Source organism: Phaenicophaeus curvirostris, chromosome 20, assembly GCF_032191515.1.
Source record: "Phaenicophaeus curvirostris isolate KB17595 chromosome 20, BPBGC_Pcur_1.0, whole genome shotgun sequence".
NCBI classification, from domain to species: Eukaryota; Metazoa; Chordata; class Aves; order Cuculiformes; family Cuculidae; genus Phaenicophaeus; species Phaenicophaeus curvirostris.
Window position 1 is genome coordinate 11,798,857 of NC_091411.1, and position 12,646 is coordinate 11,811,502.

Sequence of the window (12,646 nt, forward strand, 5' to 3'; positions counted from 1 at the left end):
CACTTGGGAAGGCCAAATATTTTATTATTCATGAAGGGTATGTCCAGAAGTGAAACACATGGAATTACATAAAAAAATTCCATGTACAAGAAAACTGCTTCATGTTTCTAATATTTTCATATTCTACCAAAAGTAGCCACATATAAAGTAGTAAGTGTAATAAAATAAAATAGCATTAAAAGCATCTGAAGCAACTTTATCTTCCTTAAAAACCTCTAGCAATCTGCTAGTGTTCAGAGAGTGAACAGCATTCGGATTGCGCACACAGTTAATTCCAGCAGCTCAGAACCTGGCGGCAGAACGATCCCTTTGCACTAATGTTTTGTTAAGGTACAACCTACGCATTCGATAGAGTCCTGTTTGTGCCACAGGAATGCATTTGCAGTGTTATCGTAATATGATGGTTTAGAAATTTAGAGACAAAATTTACTGAGATAGCATAGATTTAAAAAAACCCCAAACTATTACGTAACAAATTGAACACAAATTTCTGATATAAACTTCAGTTCCATCAGTGAGTCAGTGATCTTGTTTTCCCAAAAGACTCTCACAGCTCTGCTTTATAGAATAAATAGAATATCTGAAATAAACCTAAAGCAGTGTTAACCATTCATTCACAAGGTATGTATCCATATGAAGATGCTTCTGGCTTCAAAGGAGCAATTAGTACTGGATAATACATTCTTCAAACGCAATTCAGTATTCTAGCAATTGTACTGTTTACCAACACAGACAGATTTGGGAAACAACAAACAGTTTGAGTATTTGTTCTGCAATAATTCAAATTTGAAATGAACACAACCCTAGTTTAGTTCCAACTGCCAAGTTTAGGCATAAAGACAGTCATGAAACGCACAAACCCTCTTCCCAGCGACCACCACCAGGCTGCTGCCGCTTTCCCCGAGAGCTCAGGAGAACAACAGTTTGCCATTTGCGAGCAGTTCACTGCCCTTCGTGTAGGGAAGGTCTCCCAGTTTGCCAAGGCCCCTTCGACAGTGCCCCAGCACAAAGGACACGAGAGGGACCGCTCCAAACAGAACACTCGATTTTCTGGCTTTTGTGGGTTTAAGTCAGAGCCTCAATGCACTTGAAGACAGCGGGTTTTTTTGTCTGTGAATATTTATAACAGTGTGAAAAATCCAGGACAGCTGGTAATGCATTTTGAAGTGTGCTAACAACAGTGTATCAAACAGCTTCCTATTGATCACATAATGCTTTTTGTGGCCAAGTATTTCATACACAGTGCTTATACATTTTGAATAAGAACTTCAAGTACCTTTTGCTTCAAGCGGTTTTTCACTTCTTTTATTCCCATTTTTGCATGATCTTTTGCCTGCATGAAAAATTAATTTAAGTTAAAATCCCCTCTATTTCCAGCCGTGACTACGCTTGATTTCAGTGCAGCAAGGTTCACCTTTTTTAGTTACTAAAAACGGTAAGGAAAAATCATATCAGGTATATATATATGTGTATATATATAATGTTTTATATTAAAACAAATACCAAGCTAAAAAAAACCCCAGACATACAAAAACCACCATCCCCACCTCATTGCAAACATTTTCTTTACTCTGTTCTGATCCCACAGGCATCTTGCACCTTTGGGCATTCCACACCCTTGGGTCTTCCCCTCAGCCTTTGCTGCAAGGGACCACCCAGCAGTAGCAGCAGTCCCACAAACTCTCTCCTCGCAGCACTCGGGATGCCAGGCCCCTTTAGCAGAGTAATTTGCAACCTACCCAGCTCTCTCAGGCTGGAGGAAGGCAGGAGACAATAAGCTTGAATAGTTATCGCAATGGTTTTTGTAGCATTATTGCCTAAAACGGAGCCGATAAGAAATGCTCCCCTGTCTCTGGCCTTTTACCCCGCAGAGCGAGCTGGCAGCGCACGGGATAACACAGCGACACACGGGCTGTTTGTTAACAGAATGAAAAACATTCTCATCTAAAGAATAACTCAGTAAGGTGGGCTCTAAATAAGCAGGTATAAGAAATCTCTAGGGGAAATTAACCGACATTTAGAAAAGATGGAAACAATTTGGAAAATGAGAGAATTCCCTTATTTCGATGAAGCTGCAAGCAGAGCAACTTGAGGTAACAATGACTTCCAGCCGAGTAACAATGAGATGGTAGAGCTGCTTAGCCGAGCTCACAGGCACTATTCCCCATAAACAAAGCCATGTAATAAATAGAGTTTATCACCTGTGTTTTCAAAAGAAATCACAAGTCCCCTTCTACTTTGCATTTCAATTATGTTTAAATTTCAAAATGTCTTTCTATTTAAATTTGAAATCTAGATGAATGTCTATTTTAAGTAATTTTGTGAGTCCAGTACAAATTGATTTAAGTCTTGAGTTTCATTGGAAAGGTTAAAACAGAATCATAATTAGACTCCCACCTCAGCCGTAAGCAAGCACTCCATACTTACAAACTTATAGACAGTCTTCATGGCAGGGTTGGCCTTGGTCTTTACGGTGTTTAAAATGGCCCCGCTTCCTTTCTATAATTATAGTAACAATAGAATAAAATTTATCAAAGCTCTTTAGAGCAAACAGCAATCTAAAACCCACCATTCTTAGCTTAAAATAACAAAGCGTTGACTATGTTCATTAGCAGATCCGAGTATTAAAACGGTAAATTTAACGAAAAGGAACACAAGTAAAACCACATTAAATGTTTGCCTCTGGTTTTCCAGAGGTATCCCAGTTCTGGCCAAGGCCATAGCGTTCAAATGAAAAATGCCAGCATCTTCTAACACCAGGAGTCCTTGCCTTACAGGTCGTGTCTCCAAACAGCGTCCTGTGACTGTTCCACCCACAATCCCCCATTACTATTTATCAATAGCCTGCCACCTTTTTAAGGTCTAAAGATTCGATAAAGGGATAAATTGAGAGAAAATGAAATCTAACAACAGCCATAAACATTAACTCTAGAAAAGCTGAATTGCATGTGGTGAACGTAATAAAAGTCATGAGACAGCAATATGTCAGATAGAATAATCTGTTCTTCTGGTGGGTGTTTTACACATCTCCGCAGTCTATCGCTGTACCCTACCTGATTCGATAAACACTGGAGATGGGCAAACTCCAGGGGATGAAGACTTTGGAAAATTCCGTATTTTCTTATTTCAGTGCAAAATTACACTTCCAGAGATAAGATGCAATCAGATGCGAACAGTTTTAAGATCTACTCCTTCTGTTACTACATGACAATTAATCTTCAACAAAAATTATCAACAGCTGAATTTAATTACACATTTGTATATTTGTTGTGAGTCATTCCCCTTTCTAATAATTTTAAAATTACTTGTCATCCTATATATTTATGTATATTTACCTGTCTAATCATGTGATGGGATTTCCTGCATTAGTTACAATATACTTATAATTGAAAATTCTTGAGTTAATACTGAGCCCAGCCTTTTGTATAAGGAACATAACTCCATTCATAACTGGGATAACAGGCAAGTGGAATGCTGAAAAACGCAGTGCTGTCAGGAAACAATTCAATCCTTCCTACAGACTCACACCCATAAACCAGCAATACTTTACTTTTCAATAATTCACATTCTATGCATCAAAAGAGACTTAAAATCACCTATAATAACATATTTCAATTTTAACACCACTATTTTCCAAAATAACAATAACTTATTTCCAGCTGCATCCAAGACATTAAAATGGGATTAAAAAACTCGAGAATTCTTAAGTGATTGCATTTAGTGCATTTTTCCTTCTGTTCTGTACTCCATCTGAAGAGCACATTGGTTTCTCACAGCTAAACCCAACCCTCTGGGGAAGCAGTTGGTTGTGATCATGAGCAGAGAGATGAATGGCCAACAGAACTGGAAAATGGTGCAGTAAGACTGAGAATTCCTGTTGGGAGAATATTGTGTTCTTACCCTCACTGTGGAAAGCCACTGGTGGTACAGTTTGTCGCTACCTAGAGAGAATCACAAAAACCAAACAAACTGTAACTCTGCCAAACGGAAACCAGGGTAGAGCTGTGAGATGTTAGCACTCTGTGGTCCCAGGAGCATCAACAGTAAACAAACAGGCAGGACAACCATCCTCTCCTTTTAATGGAAACACAACAAATTGACCAGATATCTAGAAATTTTTGTTTATTTGCTCAGAGGCATTTCCATTTTCTCTGAGTTGTCTTTCAGACATTTGAGAAATCAGGGATACTTTTAAGATTGCTAAAAGAAGTGTGAGATGGTTCTGGGTAAAACCAAGGTTTTCCAGTGTCGTCCTCTTTAAGATGAACTTTAGCCAAGAGGTAAAGTCGAGGCTCTGTAAGACTGAACAGACTTGAATCACACTACAACACACTGCTCAAAGTCCTTGACAGAGGAAACAGCAAAATTTAAGACACTTCAACCCACAGGGATCATTGCTGCCTAAGGTATTCAGGTAAGTAACCGCAATGACCCACTACATGATGATGGCCCGCAAAGAGTAAGTTAAGAACAGTGTCTAAATTACTTCAAAATATTGTATTTCTTACCTGCGTATTCTCCCATATTTATCTCTTCTTCAAAAACATCACTGAAGCCCTCTCCAGAGTTAAGAAGATCCAGACGACCATCAATGAACTGTATCAACATTAAAAGAGAGAGTGAACAAATCAACCATCCCATCCTCTACTTTTTCAGAGAGACTTTTCCCTGCATCTACTAGAATAACCCCAATGTTGTTATTGGGGACGGACTCTAAACAGAACGAAATTATAACCAAAGCTGGCAAAATGTTTGCCAATGCAAAAGGGAATGCTGCTTCTGAAAAGGCTTCTGAAAAAGCAGCACCCATGCGTCTATCTGTACATCTCTGTCTCCAGCTTCCCCAAAGCAGTGATATCCCGTTTAACAGTTACAGGCTTTTTGTACAAAGTTTAGATTAGATAAATTAGGTCTAGGTATGCTCAGATCAAAACTGAGCACAGACCTTCAGGGGAAGAAACCACACCCCTCTTAGAGAAATCCTTAGCACCTGAGCCTGAGAAAAGCCAGCGAGCAGGAATTCAGCTCCTGCCAACTAGGTGAATTTTTCTCATCACGTGGCAACAGAACAATGAATATAGGAACAGCCCTTGAAAACCTTGGTTGTACTGCTACAGAATCTGCTTCTACACTAAAGTAATTAAGCCAGTACCTGCTTAAAGAGCTGGAGCTGGATGGCGTTCTGAAGAAACTGCCTCATGACAGCAGAACGGTGGGACACAAACGTTTCTTCACAGAAAGTGATGGGTTCACCCTGTAGAGTTCAGAACATAAAACACTGAAAAAGCTTTGTCTGAATCCATTTGAATTTCCTGCCTATTTATTTTGGAAGGGAAGTAGATAAAACTGAGAAAACCAGTAGGTTTTACATAACACTGAATAAACTGCAATTTATTTCCAGGTTTCAATCACGTCACTGAAACTGGCTGGAACCTGGTAAGTCGCCTATCATCAAAACAAAACACATTTGCTTTAGGCGCATTTCGCTAATGCTGGTGAAGGAACTTTCATCATCCAAAAAGGTAATTCTACTTATATGTCCCCAAAATATGACAGAGCCATCCAAATTCTGTATATTCTGCTTATCTGGCACTGCAGACCCAGCCAGTTTACCGGCACAAACGAGTCAGGAATGTCTACTCTGTTCTCTCCACGGTTCAGAAAGATGTGGCTTTCCTATATTGAATGAGTGAAATTTCCCATTTTCACAACATTATTGGAAGAAGACTGAAATTGTTTTGCAGCTCTACTTTTATCTCATTTTAATGAGTTATGTTAATGCTGAAGTCTGCTGTGCATCTGCCACAAGGGCACAAAATTCCTCCACACTTAAATCTACAAATACTCAATGTAGCAAGCAATTCTATTTATCGAATTAAAAACAGGAAAGTAACAAAATTGATAGAATTATGCCGATGTGTAATTAATATGGAGGCTTTTTCATACTTACAGTAGAAGGTATTTGACTCGTCACCTACTGAGTGTTTAAAATTGACACTAGAAAGCAAAAAACCTTAAAGTGCAAAAGTGTGGTACCATTCCACTTCCAAAAGGTTTTTGTATTAGCAATCTCATTTACCATTGGCTGTGCAAAGTCAGGATAACAGAGCCACTAAAATGCCTGTGCTCAAAGAAACCCCGTGTCACAGCACCACTTGAGCTATTTTGAGAGGGGATTGACAATTTGGACTAAAATAAGCTCCCCACGCAACGGCTTAATATATTAAATTCAGCTATTGTGATCCCACTCCAGATTTGTTCAAACTCCCTCTCAGGTACCAGGAAGTAAAAGCCAGGGTACCATGGAGCACTACAATTGGTAAGAGAAAGTCTTAGGAGATCACAAATCCATCTGCTACTACAAAAACCGGAGCAGCAGATGCTTTCCAAGCAGGGCCCAGGCAACATCTACTTGACCAGTATGAAAAAGGCTTTTCCATCAAAGTTAGCTACCAGAATGTAATAAGGGGTGCCTGAAAAATATTTGTGTCTGACATACATACGATCTGGAGTGTGAAAAGAGCTAGGAGGAATACATGAAGAAAAGCACAGATGAGTCCATGATCAGAGAAGCTGACCGGAGGAACGGTTTGCTTTCATTTAATTCACACCTTAAATGAAACAAGCAACACTTTCTATAATCTATGAGAATCCAAAGTTTTGCCTATGTCCAGAGAATCGTGGAATAGCTTGGGTTGGAAGGAACCCTTTAAGGGTATGAAGATTGTGGAAAGAACTGCCTCCTGCCAAAAGAAGCCTCCTCTCCTCCACTGTACACCCAGCAGCGACACGGGTTCCTCCTCCTGCAGCCAAGCCACGCACCATTCCGATGAACACAAGCAGCTGGGGGAGCCTGGGATTATTACAGTGTTAACACAGCCCCTTCCCCAAAGTACTAATGATTGAGTTTGTTCATTAGGTTGATTAGACCTTTTGACTTTTTAAGAGCCAATTCAGGCTCAACTGCTGCTAGATGATAGGAAAAACTTTAATCATCAAGGTCAAGCGTGAGCTTTTCAGCTTGGAATGCATTAGTACCTTCCCTCCGCCACGACCTCCAGAGGGGTGAGCACACTGTTGCCAACCCCCATCCACAGCTTCATTACAAAAAGGCAAGATAGACTACAAGGCCACTTCCTTGGCAGATTTAGTTAACTGTGAATTATAAAGCTGTGCTGTTACTGACAGATGACATTATACATGAGGGGACTCGTTGAGAATGGCGGGTATTTTGTTAAATCAATGGTCTTGCTCCCATGTAAATCAGTCAAAATGATTCATCCTGATAAACCCATCAACTCCTAAACTTGCTGTTTCCAACAATTAGAATTCAAACCTTGATTCGTCAATACTTTAAATATCCATTATTCCTTTTTCCAACTGTAAATGCTTAACAGAAGCCGAGACATGGCACTGCAAATGCTCTGAACACGTGCACAAGGAGCCTCCATGAGGAATCTGATTTGATCTGTAACACTGGAGAATTCACATGTATTTCAATATTGGATCACAAAGTTATTTTTTTAATACAAATATTTACACATTTCAAAAACATTTAATCTGTAACTTAACACAAGAGAAGTAACTTTCAAACCTAAGAGTAAGGTTTAAGACTTCCAGATGCATTCAAAAAAAATAAGGGCCTTCTTTATGCCCTTGCAAATCTCTCTTTATATGAATATTTTATATATTCACACAGCATAATGAAGTTCATCAGGGCACTGCTGCTTTCTCATGACCCCTTAAAATGCTGAAAAGTTTCAGCCCACATCTGAGCTGCTGCCAGCCCCAATTTTAAACTGGAATTCTATTACGTCCTAAAATAATCTTTAAAACTATTGAAGGCAGCAAGTGAAAAACGAAAGGAGAGTCTAGGCCTTACTTTAGGCTGTTCTAGAGTCTCATGAAACCTGCTGTTCTATTTTAAGAAGCCATAAAGAAAATTGACAGATAAAGCCTGATTTTGCTTAGCTCTGCTGTAAAAAAAATTTAATCGTGGTCACTTATCTTTCAAGGAAATTACTTTTCCTCACAAAGAAAAACTTTGTCACCGAGAGCAGCTCACACCCGAACTGTCTGACAGACCATCCTGCAGGCAGGCAGGAGCTGCTCACGGTAATAACCTTCCCAGGGAATATAAAAGACTAAAAACACAGAGGACAAGACAGCAAAGATTGTAGAATGCCTCGGAGGAAGGGACAGAGGCAAACACAAGGGACACCCCTGGGAAGATACCCCGGTGCTAAGAGAACTCCCACTCCTGCGAGAGATGAGAGACCACAGGTGCCTCTGGGCAACGGGGCCTCACAGCCAGCAGCGACTGCTGGAGGAAACAGCGAGGGAATACAGACAGGGTTCAGATTAGGTCAGCAGCGAGAGCGTCTCGCACAAGCAAAGATATCACAAAACTTGATTCTAAGGGGAAAAAAGAGAAAACTGAACAAAATACCAGACCCAAACCTGAAGATTTTGTTTAGACAACCCTAAAAGTTGTGCCATGGAAAATATATGTAACCTCTTCTGCATTACTACGGTCAGCACGTGGTGCAGGGTAATGAATTTTGTGCTGCTGTGTGCATGCCTTTAAAGCACGTAGGCGCTCTTTCAAAGCCTCTCTAATAAATACACACGCCATCAGAGCTGCTCCGTAAACCAGCCACGCGATGGAAAAATGTGGGTGGAATTGAGAGGTGCAAAACAAGAGGACAAGCTGCCAGTCTACCGGCTCTAAGTCTGGTGTCGGTATACAGCACAGCAACCCCCGCACATACTGCAAGAACCACGACCTGCAAGGGATTCATACATCACCAGTTTATTACTACCTAGATGCTGCAAATAACCACATTCTTTACTAGAATTGGTTGTGTTACAAATGATAAAATAAAGCCTGCAGGGATGTTCTAGGAATCATCATCTTAATTCTATCCAGAATTATAATGAAACTAAGATAAGAGAATGATCCTGCTGATGTGCATATATATGTCAACGTCGGATACAACAGCAACCAAAGGCAAGCAACGGCTCTGCAGACCTTCCACAAATTGCGATTGCAATGTCAAGGAAAGATTAGCTCATCACAGCTGAAGGAGGATCATCAGTCAGCCAGCAGGATTCCATAAAGAAAATCTGCAGTTGGTGACAGACACCGGATAGGACAGCAGCTCATCCAGTTTGCGACTACAACGACAAATAACCTCCCCATCACTACTAGATATGTTCAGCGCGAGAAAGCTCTTTGCATCTGCCTCAGTCATAATGGAATCAAGAAAGCACAGATCAAATACTCTGCATTAAGCAAATGCTACTACAGCTTTATCAGCATTTCAAGATGCTGCTCAGGAACAAAGAAATCAAGCTCGGAGATTTGACCACACTTCTAAAGAAAGCTAAATTAAGACTCCGAACAGAGAGAGACTACCAGTTCTGAGAAACTGGCATTGCTAAGTGTAACCTTGAAAAGCATTTAAAAAACCATGTATTGACCAATACAGGCTGCACTGTCCAAACACCGTGTCTCATGGAAAAGCAGCCTCTGGGAGAAACCCATTGACGGTGACTGTCCACAACACTTTTTCCATTTTTTTAAAAAACAGATTTACAGCATCTACACTTTTTACAGGTAGTTTTAGTAACATTTACAGTACTAAACAAACTGGACCATTGCTCTAAATTCTCAGCCCTTGCAGTTGCTGGGGAACCAGAACTCCTGACAGCTCTCGTTCTTCTGCATGTGATCTGGCAATTCCTGCAGTAAGTTGTAATAACATCACTGAAGAAAAAACAAAAGGGAGAAAGGGACATGACTGAAAAGTCTCAGCAGCGTTGTTGCTGACTGTACTGCCAAGCAGCAGAACGCAGCTTGCACTAACAAAAGCTTGCAAAAACATAGAGTTTGTGTCACTGGCTGTGACCCATTTTTTTCATGTAGAGAAATTAATAAATTTCAAAACTTTACCTTGTAAGCATTTTCAAAAATCCCACATAATTCCCTTGATAAAACTAAAGGCCGACTGGAGCCCTGTGTTAAACTGCAGGGAAAAAACCAGACTCAGATCAGCAAATACATTCTTGACCAAAACCCAGAGAACAGTAAAGCATCCTCAGAAAGGATGCATTAACATCATTATGAAACTTTTGTTGAAAAAGCACTGGGTAATATTTATTTGCATTAAAACACTAAGAAAACCAGCTCAGATACCGATAGATTTGGTGAAAGTGCCTTTACACGTCATCTGACACGGCAATATCCAAAGCCAATACAGGATCTGACAAACTTTACACAAAACCAGCTTCAAATAAAACATGAAGCTAACAAAAAATGCATAATGGGAAAAGACTTCCATCACACTGCAACGTGTTTGCTTCTCCTTTCAAACCCTTTTAGTTTATTAGAATACCTGGCATATTCACGTTATACCAAGTAAAATGACACATACCCATATTGACAAATAATGAAACCACTTCCCTGTAATAGAGAAGCCATCTGTCCTGGTGTTTACGTGGCTAATTCAACCATTTCTGAATCGCTGACATCAGCCAGCCCTTCTCTATCCCTAAGCAACTGATACAGCCCCACGTTCCTACAACTCCGGCAACAAACCTAGAAGATACAGTGCAAAAAAGCCAGTGAGGATCATTTGGGGCTGGGGGAGGGGGAGGAGAGAAAAGAAAAATATCACCATTTCACAGATCAAGAATAGAGGCACGAAAATAATAAGTAACTTGTACACGGTCACAAAAGTCTCTGGCAGAGCCAGGGAAAAGAACCGAAATTTCTTTAATCCCTGTTCAGTACCTTAAATACAGGGCTATTCTTCCTCTTCCTACTTGATATTGTGTCAATGCATGAGTGTAGGTGTTGAAAGACTAACAAAAGAAAAGTAATAGTATGGTATTATGAGCCGAGAAACCTAATCTTTATCAGATACAGCAAATCTCTATGATGCTGCCTGCACCGGGAACTCTCTCTTTGTCCTGAATATGCTTTAAATTACTGGTATAATGTGTACTGTATATTGTTCCACTCTTATATTTATTCCACAAAAACCCCTGTGGCCTGCATGCGATTTTATCATTAGCTGGCGAGGTAATTTCAGGGCCTAGTTCTGCAATCATTCCATGAGCCGTGCTCCCATTGAAGCTGGGATGTTCTGCATGCAAAGCAGCTACCAATTCAGGTTCTCTAGAATAAAAGGGCCTTTTTCTATTTTAACTATTGTGGAACATTAGCAACAATATAAAAAAAAAAGGAGAAAAATTACAGAGCAATTCTTTATAGGCGTTATTTCATACTATGAGAACATATAAAAGTGCTTGGAAACACAATCTACACCAAGTATTTCCTACAAGACAAGGGACACGCTCTTCTTTAATTTATTACAACTAAATAGAATACATGATATTTGTTAGAATAGGAAAAAAAATCTTTGGAAAACAAATTATTGTCCAAGACTTAGAAGTGACCAATACACCCAGAGGTCATGAATGTTAATATTTTGCTTTCTTTTTATTCCTTTGATACATGTAAAAATCCTTTTCACGAGGAGTCACACGGAAAAAATATGGGGTGACAGGTACGAGTTACTCCTGGGGAGATTCCTACTGGACACAAGCGGAAAGTATTTCAGAATGAGAACAATCAATCGGCCATTGGAATAATCTCCTCAGGGACTGGTGGATTCCCTGACTTTTGACACTTAAGATTCAGCTGGACTGGGTGCTGGACCATCTCGTCTAGACTGTGCTTTTGCCAAGAGAGGGTGGACCAGACGATTGTTGAGGTTGCTTCCCACCTGCTGTTCTAATTCTACGACTCCTTTGTATCATGACCCAAAACCATATTGAATAAAACAAATATTTCAAGATAGAAATAGTTAAATATAATATTTAAATGCTAATATAGATGCAGAAGGAGAATAAGTGCTTTTAACTTCACTAAAGCAATGAGAGAGAAACTTCAGCCATAAAGGGAGGTCATAAAATCCCACCCTCTCAGCTAAGTAACAAAAACCTGTCTCTATAAATAAAATAGATATAACAGAATTGAACTTTAGGTTTTCTCCAAGTTAGAGACATCCAGCCTGTGGTAGATACACAGTAACACGATACGCAGTGCCACCTCCATCATACCCTATCTGGCAAAGTAAATGCTATTACTATAACAGAACTCAGTGAGGTTTGATTAGTCATCATGTTATGTCACTTGATAATTCGGTGTGGAAGCCTCCACTATTGCCATGAAAAAACACATCTAGAAAAGAAGTCCCTTTAGAGCAGGCATTTATCACATTCCCTGAGGACGTAGCCAAAGACACTGCATTAGGAACGCTGGAAAAAGGTTTCACTCCTTTCTGTTTGACTCTGGTTTCCCCAGAGACTGCTACATGAGTGGTGAACGATTAAAATATAAACACATACAAAATACACTTGCTATTGTTCTTTATCACGTACGTGGGATTACAACTCAGTAACTTATGTTACTGGTCTCTGACAGACACGACAGCTCCATTCCTGGCAGCACCTGGAACTGGCCTCTCCACCGCTCGTTGCGGAGCATCGGCACGTTCTGTGTCTGCCCAAGCAGCTTCTGGGAAAGAAATAAGAAATCCAGCCACAACCCCTCAAGATGCTTCTCCTCGCAGGTGCA

The 12,646-nt window shown here is 40.1% G+C and overlaps 1 protein-coding gene across 10 annotated transcripts in view; it reads right to left on the reverse strand.

Moving 5' to 3' along the window:
* DENND1A (DENN domain containing 1A) overlaps nucleotides 1-12,646 on the reverse strand; it is a 175,661-nt gene that overhangs the window by 35,985 nt on the left and 127,030 nt on the right. For all 10 annotated transcript variants that reach the window (XM_069873541.1, XM_069873537.1, XM_069873540.1 and 7 more), the window contains exons 14-18: nucleotides 5,153-5,254; nucleotides 4,509-4,596; nucleotides 3,901-3,941; nucleotides 2,428-2,499; nucleotides 1,277-1,333 (exon numbers count right to left, since the gene is read on the reverse strand). In XM_069873541.1, coding sequence (XP_069729642.1) covers nucleotides 1,277-1,333; nucleotides 2,428-2,499; nucleotides 3,901-3,941; nucleotides 4,509-4,596; nucleotides 5,153-5,254 — 360 coding nt within the window. The remainder of the gene's footprint in view (nucleotides 1-1,276; nucleotides 1,334-2,427; nucleotides 2,500-3,900; nucleotides 3,942-4,508; nucleotides 4,597-5,152; nucleotides 5,255-12,646) is intronic.